Genomic DNA, 16,402 nt, shown 5'->3' with positions numbered 1-16,402 from the left:
CAGACCTAGTTTCAGGGAAACTCTGTGGTTGTTTGCAGGTAGGAAGTTGCAGGATGTGGAGCCAATGTGTTTTATTATTTTTAATGGATTTGTCATTTCAAAGTATGGTTTTCTTTGTTGCAAAAGAAGGCAGGATTGAATGAGCCATATAATGCTTAACTGACAATAATGGGATAGAAACATTATACATGATGTATAATGTTTGCAGCTACGCTTGTTTCAATGGTGTCTGTGATGCATAACTATTTTTGGGCCTGTGTCCCAATTTTATTTTTCGCTTTGTCCAGAATTCTTGCTCTAAGGTTGAGAGGTATGGTTTCATGCTAAATCAGAAGGTTGTATTTACCTTGGAAGACTTTTCAACATAATTATGAGAAACAGAGTGTTTTTAATATCTCCACTTATTTCCAGTATAAACTGCAATGTAACCTTGCAAATAACTTTCTTATTACGCTACTTTAATTCTTTTGGAATTGACAGGTATGCTTCATTGGTTCGGACATAAGCATAGTGTGCTGTGACTGATTTCTTGCAGCAGTCTGTGGCTTACTTATCACAATAACTTTTCTGTGTTTCTGGGTGTGTGATCAATTAATAGTTTTAAAGATGTTTTCCAAAATTAAATAAATACATAAATAAAAAAAAGTAATCCTTTCTTCACTTTGAGCTATTGACAAAGTGTGGGAATTTGTTTTTTTCAAAAGCAATGGTCAGCATTACAGCTTAGTAAACGGTCAGTCTGTGAATAACTTCTGCACAAATTAAAATGTCTGAATGTCAAATGGCTTTAGATTGGAGGGAAGTTATATGTTTACTCCAGTATGTAGTATGATTTTATAGATTTCTTATTGATTTAATTTTTGCTGAGCAGTTGTTTGTTGATTTATTGATGGTCCTTTTGGTGGTGGGAAATTGCATGGATGAATCCAATTCTATTATGATTTCTTTTTCAGATATTTTGACTTCCAGACAATTTCAATCAGTGAGACTGTGTCATGTGATTACTGAGGTTGCCTATTTTACAAGTAGGGGCTCCTTTTCTGTGTGTGTGTGTGTGTGTGTGTGTGTGTGTGTATAAGACAGAGAGATTTAATATGTATACTGAATATATTTTTGCAAATGGAATTCTTAGTTAAAGAGGCCCCTCTTAGACAAGTAGACTTGAGTAACCAATATTAGATCTTAGCCATCCAGCTTGGAAAGTTTAGTATGTGGATTTTCCTTCCAGTTTGATGAAGGCTATGCTACTTACTTAAGGAGTACATTCATAGCTCTCCATCCAGTTATAGTGTTGCTGAACTACATTGTTTGATAATGAGAGGAGCTTTTTACAGAAGTTGAAAGTTTTTGTGTCAAGAACCTGTCCATACAAAGTGGCTTGTTTATGTTGCAGTGAAGGCTGTGGTCTTTGTAGTGAGTGTTTTAAATATAACCAGCATTTCTGAGGTGGAGAATGTCTCTTAAAGCAGGATCTTTCTTAGCCTGGAAAGCAAGCCAATGATGAAATTTATAGGGGCCAGTGAGAGACAGAGGAAAGCAAGAAGCTTTTTAGTCTGTTTGGATAACTAAGTGAACTCAGTCCTTTGACCTTTTTTTGTCAGAAATGGTTATAGTCTTCTTTTGGCATGGTGTTTTGCTGAGGCACGTGCCAAAAGGGGTGTTGCTCTCAATAATTGCTCTTGTAAAGGAAGAATACAGGGATGTTATGACCTCCTTGTCCCTGGATGAGATACCCTTACTAATGAGGTGGGCCGTGTAAAAAGCTTTCCGTACAACGGAGACAACGTGGTGGTCAAAAGTCAGGTTTCTATCAACCAGGGTGCTCAAGCACCTCACGACTGATTGCGTGCTTACAACATTGTTATTAATGTGATAATTTGTGGACAACATTGTTGTTAATGTGATAATTTGTGGGTACATCACTCTCCTCAAAGGAGATGATTGTGCATTTTTTGGCATTTAGCTTGAGGCCATGTTTCTGGCACCAGTCATTTGTTTGGGTGAGACCCTCTTGTAGCTTATTCAGAATTGTTTTAAGTCAGTAATATGAATTCTTTACTTTATTGCAATTTAGTTGGCTTATTTTTGTGGATTATAGTACTGCAGGACTACTGCGGTGGTGGTGCTGTGGTAGCGTTGTCGCCTCACAGTTAGACGCTGCCTGTTCGATTCTCAGTTAGAGCGTCTTCTGTGTGATGACATGAATGAACTGGCGTTCCTTCATTGATGGTTGTGCGTTTGGCCCGGCAAGCCAGCACATAAAACTCTACTGCCAATGATTAGCGGACCGGAGTTCCGCTGTGGCGACCCCTAACCAGGAAAAGCTGAAGAATACATAGTATTGTACTAGTACTAATGTTGACATTGTGTGCAGATGGACTGCTGGAGTGGTTTTCCCAGTGAGAAATGCTAGTGCTGTAGTGAATATCTGTTTATTTGTAAAAAAAAATCTATATATTAACTAAGATGTTAGAGTTAACTGTTAGATTAGAGAATTAAAATCAGAATGAGAATTAGAATTTTAAGGCAAATATTAGGCATTTATTACATTTATTAATTGTTTGAATGCACGTACAGTACAGCCAGGAGGTTGACTTTGGTCTCCTGTGGCAGCGAAAGAGTTAACTATATGATATATTTTATATGCGGCCCCAAGACAATTTCTGTTCACTCAATGCGGCCCTAGCAAGCCAAAAGGTTGGACACCCCTGTTGTAAATATCGACAAAGCAAACAATAAGGCTGGAGACTCTCTCTTCTCTAATACTGTCGGAAAAACCTGGAACCTGCTTCCCTCTGAACTTTCTACACTTCCCTCTATAACTCTTTTTAAAAAGAACCTAAAGTTCTTCCTCAAAACACATTTGATGTGCCCATTTACGAACCCTGACTGACCAACTAGCTCTTGATAATTGATTCAACCCTACCTTCTCAGCCCTGCTTTTACTTCATCTTAACATCTACTGATCCACTTCTCCATCATAGTATTACTTACTACTGTATCACAAAAAAAAAAAAAATTGCTGGACATGTTTTACTACTAGATGTTGATTATTTGTAACTATTTGTACTAAGTTAAGTTTAATACTCTGCATTGTTATACATTATTAATATGTGACCAGTCAAAGTTTGTTTATCTCCTTTACTGTGAATGTATTTGCATTATAAACATGTATTACTTTGGATGAGAAATTATTTTGAACTGTTTGGAGCTTATCTCCCCAGGTCATTACTGAAAATGGACATGTATCCAGCTAGACTAGCCCGGTCAACAAATGTAAAATAAAATATATAAATGTTGACTTTTTAATATGAATGCATCCATACTTGCAATCGTGTGATGACCTCATCTGAAAGTTACATGAAAAAAATTGATTTCCAAAGCAAATCGGTCAATTAAACTCCAGTACAACAGTTAATGGTTGTTTAATCTTACACCAAAAACAAAAAGCTGTCTAGAACTATCTCATTCTTACCAAAATATATGAATTGTTGTGAGCATCAATATTCTGCACTAAAAAGTATCTATGTGGTGCAAGGAAGAAAGGGACAGTTAATATTTTACGTGACAAAAATGATAAATTTTGAAATGAAAGTAACGGGGAAATACTGACCTTTTCTGACACAGAATGAAACATTTTTCACTGGCAGTTTCTTCTTTTTATTTAATCCAAGTACACCTTTCTTGTCATTATATTCTTTACGCAGCTTTTTCACTATTACTACTGGTTCCTAGAAAAAAAGAGAATGACAACTATTACTTCTAATGGTAACAGTGGAGTAAACTCATATTACATACCTACAAATAAACTATAATTAAACTGAGCTACTCAAAAGGAACTGCCCAGCTGCAGTAACAGCAGATTTCTCCATGCAGTATCCTCATTCACTGGGAGTACTAGCAGGGTTTAAGGACATGACTAAGATGGACACCGGTTCAAGTACTGTTTCTTACAAAAACACAGTCCAAACTGGTATTTCCACACTGTTTGTATAAGCTCCATGCTGGGGGTCTTTGCCTAAGCACAACATTAACTTAATATAATCAACTCTGAGGTTGCTGGACCTTGGAAGAAAGACGATTTCCCCCACTGTGATGACTGCATGAGCAACACAAAATGTTACCATGTATGGATTGTCAAAAACTAGGTCCTCCAACTGCTGTCCTAAGTCACACATATGTGGCTCCAAATATTCTAGTCAAAGAATTAAAATCATTTCACACTTTTGTAGGACAGGCTTGCACTCATATATTAGCAAAATATACTCTTGGCTAGGCTTATAAGGGCCTCAGGGCCAATAGCCTAGTGACTTCCTATGATCCTAACAACCTATGCCAACAGGCAACTGATAACAGTAATACATAAAGAAAAAAATGACACCTTAGAGCAGGATAGATCTGCTTGCATTTACAATGTAAGAGTGATTAAGAGATGGGAGAAGATACAACAAAGAAATATTTAAAATGCAAATCTCCATTAATTATCATTTACCATACAGAGTCAGGCTCATAGAATTTGGGATTTTATTCTGTTTCGTACAGACGTATGTTTTAATAATGATGTTTTTAACTACCTTTGGACTAACATTTTCAATTCACCGTTTAAACACTAGAATTAAGAATTATTTTTTTAGTTTGCCAGCTGCCTCCTTCCAGGCTTAAGAGCAAGTGTTCTGCATATAGGACAAGTCAAACCTGGAAGGACAGGCATCTTCAATTACAGATCTAAAGTAACACTTGGACAGTTGGTTGGGGAATGGCTGTATATGACTCAGGCCATTTGGGTGACAAACTCTTTGGTGGCCTGTATTAAGGCCTTGAGTTAGCCTTCCTAAACACATCGAAAACTGAACATAGCAAATTCTCCCCAACCCCTCCTATATATCAGTAAAAGGGGGAAATGATAAACAAAAAAGAAAGAACTACAGAAGATGAAAATAAAACCTGAAGCTTGAAAGGAAATGGCATGAAAAGTATAAAGAAAACAAATTATGATCTAGCAGAAGTGGTACCAAAGGATTAAATGCTTCTTCACATGTAGCTTTACTTCATTTTTGTTTACTGACTGACTAATTTTCAATTAACAGGCTATGTGAACTGATCCAATGATCCCTTTCAGCCAGAATCTGGGACAGAGGCATCAGAAAGAATATGTGAAAAATAGAAATTATGTTACATAATTACAAACATTTGCATGTGTAAGAAACACTGACATAATTTCCACAAATATCAGGCTGTAAGAGAGCACAATTAATGACAGCTCCAAAAAGGTCAGATCATCATGAGTGAATCTAAGAACTACAAAATGCATCTGTACAAAGACCTGCTTTTGTACCAAAGTATGACTGTAGACATACCTGCAGAGTTTGGGAGTAAGGACCATTAAAGCAGAAATGGGGGGGGTATAAGACAGATGTTAACTTCATCACTAGATAATGCTTTAGTTCTTCTTTCGGCTTTTCCTGGTTAGGGGTCGCCACAGCAGAACTCCGGTCCGCTAATGATTGGCAGTAGATTTTTTGATCACTAGATAATACTGGTATGAAAAAAAGTTTACTGCATGAATACGAGAGTGGGAGAGACAGAAAGGTAATGGGACACTGGTACAGCTTATTTATGATTTTTATTAATATTTTCTGACCAGAAAGATCCAATTGAGATAGGTCCATTTTCCTAAGAGCCCCATGGGAGAAAAGTTCCACAAAACAAACAAGTGAGCAGTGTATAGCTGAAAGTGCAACAACAGCTCAAAGAAAATATCATCACAAAACTACTAGTGCTTTGCTGGAGCGCTCTAGTAGCACTACAACAATCACAAGTAATTCAGAAACATGAAGGAGTTGCACAGACAAAAGCTCATTAGTGACACCTCTGCTTAAGTCTGAATCGAACACTTAATGTATTATGTTGTTTCTCCAGCCCTGGCAAATACAGACATATACACACATATACATTTCATACAGAAACTAGGACCGTCTCAAGTGTGTGTGCACTCTCACACAAAATCTCATACTCATACTCATACCTCTGCTGACACACCTGCACAAACACATGCACACATACATGCTCGCAGTCAGCAAAGCTGGTATGAAGCCAGACATCACTTGTGGATAGCATAGGTTCATCGGTATGTACTAGGCTATTGGCCCTAGGGCCTATATAAGCCTAGCCAAACGAGGTTCCCTGGCTTTCGCCACCCAAGAAAATTATTTTCCTGTGACCCTGTCGAGCAGAGCCACAGCAGTGATCCCCGGGGTGAATTTCCTGTTTCCCAACCAGTTGTCAAGACTTCTCTTAAAGAGGGCTAATGAGCAGCTTTGCTTGACATGAATGGGTAGCCTGTTCCAAGGCATGGGAAGTCTCTGGGGCAGGAATCCATCCCTCCAGCATGTTCTGTTTATTGTGGTGACAAGGTTTAGATCCCTGGAGTGTGTGGCTCGGAGAGACTGAGATTTCTTTAAGTGTAGCATGTCCAGCAGGTCTGGGTTAGACATGGCTTTGTATGTTATGCAAAGGTCACCTCGGAGTAGGTGACAGGCGATGGAGTAGAGCTGGAGTTTTTTGAGACGATCTGCATATGACATCTGTTTGAGGCCGGTAATTCTCCTAGTGAGATATTTCTGTGGCCTTTCTAGTTGTGCAGATATCTTGCGAGGTACATGCCAAATGGGCATTGTAATCTATAATGGGGCTGATGAGGGATGAGTAGAGAGGAACAATGGCCTCTCTTTCTCTGGAGGAGAACCTCTTTGTGATGAGATGTGCCATGTAAAAGGATTTCCTGACTACTGTGGCGACGTGATTATCAAAGGAGAGACTACTGTCCACCTGTGTCCCAAGGTCTCATCACACTTTGTGTTTTGTAGACTACCGCCTATGTGGTAGTTTATGGGTATGGTGTTTTTCCCAAAGGGGATGACAATGCACTTCTTGGCATTGAACTTTAAGCCATGACTTTGATACCAAGCATCAGTTTCAGTGAGGCCCCTTTGTAGAATGTCCACATTGTTAGGTGATTCTGTTATGGCTCCTAGTCTGCAGTAGTCTGTGAATTTCGTTAGCCAGAGACCAGCTGTATTAGCTTGGACTTCAGAGAAGTAGATACCGAACAGGAGAGGACCCAGGACCGAACCCTGTGGTACTCCACTTGTCACTGATCTGAAGTCGGATTTGGAGTCGGCTACTTTCACTGTGTGGCTTCTGTCAGTGAGCTAGTTGGCTGCCCATCTTGTGACATAGGGATTTATGCCTAGTCCAGTGAGTTTATCAATAATACCAGAGTGGGGGATGGTGTCAAAAGCCTTGGCGACGTCAACATAGGCTATGTGCACCACCTTACCCGCGTCTACAGCTCTGGTGACTGCCTCGAAGAAGTCAATCAGGTTTAGAAGGCATGATCTACCTTTTACAAACCCAAACAGAGGAATCTTGATGAGTGGATGGGAAAATAGAAAATTCACCACAAGGATAACTCCCAGTGGCTCTACTCGACAGAGGCACTGGAAACTAAGGTCGGGTGGCATAATGCCAGGCTATTCCTATGGCTAGGCTTGTAAAGGCCCCAGGGCAATTAGCCTACTACATACCTATGATGTAAAGCTATTGCCTATGGCCATACTCTGTTGTCATCTATGCAAAGGGGATAAGATATGGTTCTTCCTTTTTTTCCGATGCATCATACCACAGGCATGTTCTGTGTCTGAACACTTATTACTCCTGGAGGGAGGAGGCACTGGAATTCCTGTAACACTTGGAGAATCACTCTTAACTCCAGGAAAATGATTTGTAGTTTGCCCTCCATCTGTGTCTAAACACCATGGGCCATCCTCTCTTTGAAATGCCTGCTTCTTTTGAGTGCCTTGAGTAGAATCTGGTAATATAAGGCAATAGTCCAAGTAGTGATAAATGTGAAGTCTGCAGAATGCAAACTACTGAATCTAAGCATTCTGTAAATACTCTTGGAGCTCTGGAAAGTCCTAAAGGTAAGGATGTCAACTGAAAATACAACCAGACACAAAAAATATAACAGCAGAAATTTTTTGTGAAATGGAATATGGTGACTAGCAGCTTTGAGCTCTAAGAAAGGAAAACGGACACTGTATGGTTAACAATTTGAATTTTGGAATTATTAGCAATAATTCAAAACTGAAATATCTAATATTTCTCGCCATGTGTCTTTCTTTGGTACAAGAAAAATCCAGGAGAAAAAAAAATGTTCCCTGCTGGGAAAGAGGAAAAGGGTCTATAATCCCCTACAACTGTAGCCTTTCTGAAAAGATATGAAAAAGTGTGTGTGCGCGTGCGTGTGTGTTTTTGTAGGGGTAGTGATTCCTGATTTTAGAGGGAAGGATTGATTCCCACTGCAATTTGTAGTCTTGAATTATTCTTAGTACCCAATAATTGGTTGCCATCTGTTACTGGAAGTGCAGGGAATGAGACAGACTGCCTACTATTTTGAGAGGACTGTCAAGGTGGGGGGGGGGTGCTTAAACAGTTAGGCAATTCTTTTTGAATGAGAAGAGCTTTGAGGGTCATTCTCCTTTCTTTTGGATTCCCCTTGTCATTTTTTTTATATTACTGTTTAACTTCTTTCTGCTTACCCTGCTTGAATGATTTTCAAAAGAAAGACTTAGGGCTAAAGGAATAGTTTCTCCTATATTTAGTGACTGGTGTCAGAAAAAGATGATTTACTCCCTGCGTTAACTTGTCCCTATCCACTACATGTACTACAATCTCAGCTGAAGAACCACCAAAAATAATGTCTTTCTCCAAGTGGACACTGACAATCTGGGGTTTCACACCCTCAGGGAGACCTATCCAGGAATGCCTACGCATTCGAGATCCTGTGGCTGCTGTTCAAGAGACTGCATCCACTGCATTACAGGAGCACCTGATCAAATGTTTTATAACAGGTGAGGCAGAAGAAACCAGGTTACAATGGGAACATTTAGAGTCTGAAGTATGCAGACAGGGCAGAAATAATTTGTTGTATGTCTGAAAACACAGAAGGGAGGTATTTGGCCATATGGGTCTGGCAACTGATAGCTCTAAAGAACAAGGATGAAGATACATAAAGTTGCATTCCATATCAATAAAATGTCCTGCTATTTACTCGTTGGGGATGGAATTAGAGGAAGCCAAGGGTTTGGAAAACCCTCATTATCCATGAAGATTACAGCAGGATCCACTAGTGGATTCTTAACAGGTATTTGTGAGACTCAGGCACTTTATATAGCTTATCATGCTGCTTGTGAGCAGACGGCTGAGCATCTGCAGTTTAGCAGAAAGAGATGAAACATCCTCCAAATCCCCAAGAGCTGGTGGAACTAACATGGATTTGGGGGAATCAACATTAAGAACATCATAATACCTCTTCTGTGCCTTAAAAATTTCCCTTCCACTTAAAAAGATCTCTCATTTTTGAAATAGTATCAGAAAATGAAATCTTCTCAACAGGACAAGCAGAAGAAACATTTACCCTCAGAGTCCGACTCTTATGGAACCAAAGAGGCCAACTGGAATTCATAATCTGGTAATTCTTCTTCTTTTCTATCTTGGAAAGCTGCTCCTCTTTAACAGAACAGGGAGACTTTTTTCCTCTTTGAATAGAAGAAAAATGGGATAGAGGCTTGCAAAGGTTGAAAAGCCCTAAAAGACTTTTCAGCAATACTATACTATTCATCTTGAGACCTCCTGAGACTAGTTGGAGTGGAAGGAGGGGAAAGATGTTAATTTTTTTTTTGATTTTTTTCTAGGAGTCTCAAGTCTAATAGATATGGAAGTGTCAGACAATTGGACCTCCAGTTGGGAGCCTGCTACCTCCTCTCTTACTGAGACCTGAGGTATACCATCCATCCTTTCATTCAAAAGAAAACACGAGTTTTCCCTTCTTGCTTGACTCCTATCATCCAGTTGGACTGGTTGTGCCTAACTCCAGACACTTAGCAACCTGCAGAGGTGTTGGGAAGACCAGAATGACAATTCAAGGGCTCTAAGACAACCACAGTGGATACATCGGTCCCCGACTAGGAAAAAGAGGTCAAAGCAAGAGTTCCTTCAGAACCCTCTTTAATGTTTTTTCCCCCTCGTTTTGCATGATGGAAGTGGGATTTTCGACAAAAAACGTTCATAGCCATGGAGGATTCAGTGAGGGCTTTGACTTGTCAATTTTCCAAGGAAAGATTCAGGTTATTCAGAATAACAGAAAGTGTTTTTGTAATAAAGTATGGATAAATACTGCATGAGTGGACATTATGAGATTCCACAAGATAGAAGAAACAGGCCATGTGGGAATCCTGGCACTGGATCTGTGCAGCACATTTTCCCCTTGTGACAAATACAAGAGAAGAAATAACACTTTTCTAGTGAGAAAATAAAGGAAGCTCTCCAATAGGGGTTATCTGCCCACAAACCTGAGATACAAGCCAACCGTTTACACTAAAGACGGAGTACAGACAAAATGTCTGACTAACTCTTCTTTGTCAAGAAAGTTCTGAATTTTGACGGCCAAACATCCCTTTTATACCAGTACACTCTCATGCTTCAACAGATGCATAGTGCATGAGAAATGTGCCCTAAAGTTTTGTACACTCTCCACAGATGTTATATCCTTGGCAGGATATGTCCCATATTATGTTATGATATACTGACAAACACCTTGGATATTCCTGCTTCAGAGGTAGTTACCACAGGACACTTTGTGAGAAAGCTTGTATTATAAATTTGTTTTTGCTGTAAACTATCAAGTTAAACATTGCTTTAAGCTCAAAAAAGACTGCACCTGTTACTAGTCTTTATTCTTGTTTGAAAAACTACGTCTGTAAGTGTTTCAAACATAGGGCTGAACTAGTGTCCTTCCTTCCATGATATAATACAAGGGTAGGGCTGAACTAACAACATTATCTAAATCAAAATGAAGTTTTACGTAAGGCAAGCAATCCTGTAATGGCAATGAGTAGGATGAAAGAGGAATTCAGTAGCCCAGATAAAGAATCTCTTACTTTTGGTCCCACTGTAGCCACAACACATTGTTCACAATTTATAAGATAGTCCAGTGGGAGAAAAGATGTGACAAGACCAAGAAAAGCTCTGAGTCAGAGGAAAATGTCTTTTGAGAGCAATAGTATTCAACGGGTCTGCACTAGTAATGGGTTCAGTGTGGTCAAGGGACAAAGAAATGAGAAGCAAGCTCTCCAAGACCATAATTAACCTATCAGGATTAACATGGCCATGTACTTTCAAAATTTACATGAAGATGGTCAATCTGAGGACAAGCTATGGGTGAACATCCCTAGAAGGATGACCTATGCAGATGTGATTTGGGTCCACAACTGATTTGTGGCATGTACTGTCAATCATCTTGTACTAACTGGGGCACTATGCTGAGCACCTGTGGGCAAGAATGACATATGCATATTCAGCACAGATACGACTGTGGATTTACACTGCTTATGGATCACGCTGGAAAACAGTCCAGTTTATGTCAGTTGTGCACAGATATCCACTGAATGAGTTCTCAGTATGTGACTGCAAACAGATGCAGTTCATGAAAATGACTACCTATTGTATGACTGAATATGCATGTCTACTGGCTACTTAAATCTCTTCTGCATAGCAATGTGCTGTAACAATACCTTGGTATACATATTTGGGCAGACTATACACAGGGTGGGCATTCTGATCTGAAGACATTTGGATGGATAAATTAGTAAGTAGTGTGTCATCATAACTCTTAGATAAAAACAGTCAGTACATGCCTTGTATTCTGATGGTTTGTTTTGTACTTTAGCCTACACATTTCTGTTACTTATCCTGACAGTTTTCTACTTCACTCTACACATTTCTACATTATTTAGACCCAATGACTGTATGAAAAAGTTGGTTTAGCTGAGCAGGAAACATGTTTGGCGTGAAATAGATCCCTTTGGATCAGTGCTGTATCACTTTCAGTAAACCAACTAACCAACTAAATTAATTAACTAACAAACTAACTAAATGCATTGCAAGTATATGGTGTGTTGCTCACAGATAGAGGCAGAAAGCACCAGCTTTCCCAATGGTCGGTGGAGGTAGATGCTACTGTGAATACAGTGAGCTGTAATGGATACCACAGCAACATGTGTTGTCATAAGGTCAAGGACAAGAAAGAATAGGTAAAACATAAGGCACAGAACCTTAGACTCCTCTAGGAGAGTGTAATAACAGTGTCACAAGAGATGCAACTCACTATAAATGACAGAATGCTCCACAGCTTTTTCACAGAGGTGGCCATTTCTGGCACTCCTGATGATGTGGATGTTATTGCACAATGGAAAACAGCTTAGTGCGCTACTTCAACTGTTCCTGCTTACATGATGTGGCTATAACATTTTAATAGCAGCAATTTATGTAACAGGTGTTCACTTTACTGGGTGAACTCCAACCACACATACACAAGCAGTACTAGCTGCACCTTCCAGTTTGTGACAGATGGTTGCTGAACCAGATTACACTTTTTTTCCTGGGAGGGAGCACATCTTTACAATTGACTACTGCTGTCTCTTAGAGGTCCTGTTACTGAGTGCATATCATGCAGCAAGGTGTGAAGAGCTCCCAAAATGATGAGGAACTTGAGTTCTGTACATGGGATTTTGACTGCTTTGTCACACAGGGAGTTGATGATGCCATTACTGCTACCATCACAGAACAGTCTGTTGCAGAGCATGCAAATGGGCAAAATCTTGGTGGCAGAGATGTAGATGATGAAATGCTGTGCCACAGCAACAGACTGCAGACAGATCACGAGCAGCTGGGAAACCACAAACTTTTCATTCTGAAGCCACTGCCCACCAACCAGTGGCTGCATGTTTGTCAGCTGTGGGGACTCACACTGAGACAAAGCAGGATGGGGGTACCACAGCTAGTCAAAGCCTATAGTACAGCAGCTCTGAGTTTGAATCTGGCCATGCTAACATTCAATCTGATGTACAAACTGTACCTACATAACCTGTAAATAGACTGCGGCCCCCCTGCAACCTGTACAGCATCAGTTCTTATAACCATGTGCTCACAAAGGTCACTAATCACTCTTCAGTTCAAAGAGAAATACCTACAAGCCAATTTCACGATAAGTCCCAATGAACAAACCATCAGGTGAGCATACCATATATATATTAGTACTTCTCCTGCCGGGGTCAAGACCAGGGAAGATAGTGACAGACCTGACTTGCCATCTGACCTATCTGTAGTCGGTCTGTAGTGTTTGTGGTTGTACACTGCTTAAGGATAATGAACTGCCAACGCTGATCTCTTGTATTATACATCACCACACTGCTAACATTCACTGCATTAAAGTTCTACATATATATGCATGCATGCATGCCAGTTTGATATATAATCAATTGCTATACTTTTTCTTTAATAGCACACACACTGATACAAACAGTTATTGGTTCATTACATCATGCACTGCTCTGCTTGTGTTTCTTGAAGTTTCTGTCCTAGCTGTCTTGGAGGTTAGTTTATATATGTAGGTGTCTCATGAAAAGTAGGTCGCCAGACTAAAATAAATGAGTTAGCCACTGTGCTAAGCATACTTTGCAGGTTGTAAACTGCGTGGAATTCATGCAACACTTGTGCATGGTCCACGTGTTTGTGGCATACATACATGTCTCTGTATCAATCATCAGAAAATCAAGAAACTGCTGTTGACTCTAGCAGAATGAAGCCTGGAATATTCCATGTAGTATTCCCGACAAACCTCTGAAATATTCCAATAGCCAGGATTGTTACAGTCATGATTTGTAGGTTTGCAGGTGACTGTCTTTACCCTAGCATCACATACTTTCAGCCTTCTCCGGAAGTTACATCCGATGTCATGTGTTTGTGTATATGTTTGAAAATGGTCAACTTGCAATTGCAAGAAAAATTATGTAACAGTAGTTGTGGCCACACATGGCAGCTAGTGTGGGAACAATGCACATCTTGGTCAGTGGAGACCACTGCCACATCTGATTGCACTCTGAGTTATTAAAGGATTACCATCTGTTTTTGTTGTTTACATCTGTGATTATGTTGGCAAAACTGTTTTACACTTTGTACAATCTAGTCTACATGTTCTCAAGCAAGTTATTCTGGGTCATCAGTAGCAGTGTCAGATCCAGAACAAGGCTTCCTAGCCAGCTGCCTAGGCCCAGCTCTGGCTGGGAGGCCCCACAACATTACATTATTAAAAAAAACACACACACACACACATATGTATATATATAGGTTTACTGACAACATTGAAGTGGAGGTCGAACAGCAATGATGTCGAACCCAACATTGTCGAAGTACAAATCTTGCCCCTATCTTGACCCATGTTAAAACCCTTTCTGAGGTCAAAGTCGAGATGTATTTTGACAATGTCAGAATTTGACATTGTCACTTTCATGGATGTGGGTTGATGATCCCATCATTCGAGAGAGTCCACTTCGACATTACCATAGTAAACACACACACACACACACACACATATATATATATATACATATACATTTTACAAAAAAAAAAATACAAACACACACAAATATATATATATATATATATATATATATATATATATATATATATATATTTCTCTCTACATACATATATATATATATATATATATATATATATACACACATATACATATGATGTGACAAAAAAAATCTATTTCACCCACATCACCTGACCAGATTTCAACTCAGCTACTGATCTCACCCACATTCCGCATTAACCTGATTTCCTCTCAGCTTTTGCTCTTGCACTTTAAGGAAGTCTAATTGGCAGCCAATTGAGACAGTGAGAATGAGAAACCTTTAGCATGGTATTTCAGCTGTCAGTGTGTATTTAGGTAGATGATTACTGTGAAGCTTGTGGGTTACTTTTACTAGCTCTGTCGGTGCTGCATTACAAATGTTCTGAGCAAGGTACACAGCATTCTTTTCAGTTGTTGTTTTAAAGCAGTACTCTTTTCTGTTGTTGTAAAGAACACTGTGCCCTTCCAGTACTCTCTTCTGTGGTTGCAGTAGAGAGATTAGGGCAGTGAATTACTTTCCGTTGCTTCCATTAAAGCAGTTAACTGTTGCACCATCTCTCTGAAGCAACAACACAGTCAGTCCATCTGTGCCTTCTCTCTGAGGCAGCACCATCTGTGACAGGATTCAGCTGTTTTTGACAAGGGGTTTGTGTGTGTCTGTGTGCATGTGTGTGTGTGTCCATTACCATTTACTGAGGAAAAGCCAGGACTACTGTGTGTTTGTGTATGTCCATAACCATTTACTGTGGAAAATCCAGGATTGACAAGGGGTGTGTCCCAAAGGCTGACAATTAACAACAAAAACACAAGTTATTAAAGAGTTTTTTTCTTGCCAAGCAATAGAATGCCAGAATAAGTTATGGACCACCCTCCCTTTTTCTGGGACAATCCACAAGCACTGTCCGGTTAAGTGACTTGCTCAGAGCCACACAGTAGGCAATTAGAAGTAGAATGTGTCAAATATTGTATCCTTGACTACAGGAAGCAACTGCTGGACGTTAAATAACATTTTCATTTTTTTGGGATTACAGTCAGTCAATAATTCCAGTCATTAGAATTTCATAGTTCAGGTTGTTCAGAAAATGCATGATGACACAAAACCTGTTGCTCTATTAACTTTATAAGTGAATCGGAGTAGTCAACTTTCGATCTGTCTCTAAATTTACAGAACATCTCTGGTTTTGTCTCATACCTATGCTCTGCCCCTCATTAAACTTATTTTCTTGTAAATCATTGAGGATTACAGTATTAGAGTTTCATAGTTTGTATTGTCCATGCAACATTTGCTGTTCTGTTAACTTTTTAAGTGAAATACAGGTGTCTGCCTTTTACGACACTGAGCTACTAAAAATCTGCTTCTTGTACTCAAGAGTAAAGTATTTGAGTCCTTTCACTTCCAATTGCATAGTGAGTTTTTGCTGTTAAATATGATGTAAGTTTAAAATTAAATCAAAAAAGTGTAAGAAACTTCTCTGTGTGGAAGATTTTCAGTCCACATATCTCTAGTTAATCACTGTATATTAATCAGATCAGACAAAAGTAGTACAAGTAGCGAACTTAAACTCGTCAAGTAAAAAAAAAAAAAAAAAAAAAAAACAATAAATAATTGTACAGAATTACTAAGTATTCTAAAGTAATCCAAGCAAGGCAGGCAGTCTGTTTCCAGTCGAAAATCCTTTATTAAGTACACAGACAAGCGATCCAAGTAAAACAAAAATAGAGTAATAGTTTCCTCACAAGCTTTCTAAATATATATATATATATATATATATATATATATATATATATATATACTTTTTATCAGGCAAGGGAGTGGTTTACTGTGCTATAAAACAAAGTGTTATTGGTAAACATGCTAAACCC

At 39.1% G+C, this 16,402-nt stretch overlaps 1 protein-coding gene across 2 annotated transcripts in view; it reads right to left on the bottom strand.

Annotated features, from left to right (window-relative positions):
- The window catches only part of LOC122813052 (cholesterol transporter ABCA5-like), a 2,390,735-nt gene that overhangs the window by 421,038 nt on the left and 1,953,295 nt on the right, over positions 1 to 16,402 (bottom strand). For both annotated transcript variants that reach the window (XM_044085171.1, XM_044085172.1), the window contains exon 30: positions 3,614 to 3,731. In XM_044085171.1, the coding sequence (XP_043941106.1) occupies positions 3,614 to 3,731 (118 nt within the window). The remainder of the gene's footprint in view (positions 1 to 3,613; positions 3,732 to 16,402) is intronic.

Source organism: Protopterus annectens, chromosome 10.part0, assembly GCF_019279795.1.
Source record: "Protopterus annectens isolate FY-2018-M chromosome 10.part0, PAN1.0, whole genome shotgun sequence".
Lineage (NCBI taxonomy): Eukaryota > Metazoa > Chordata > Ceratodontiformes > Protopteridae > Protopterus > Protopterus annectens.
This window is presented reverse-complemented; position numbering and strand designations above follow the sequence as displayed.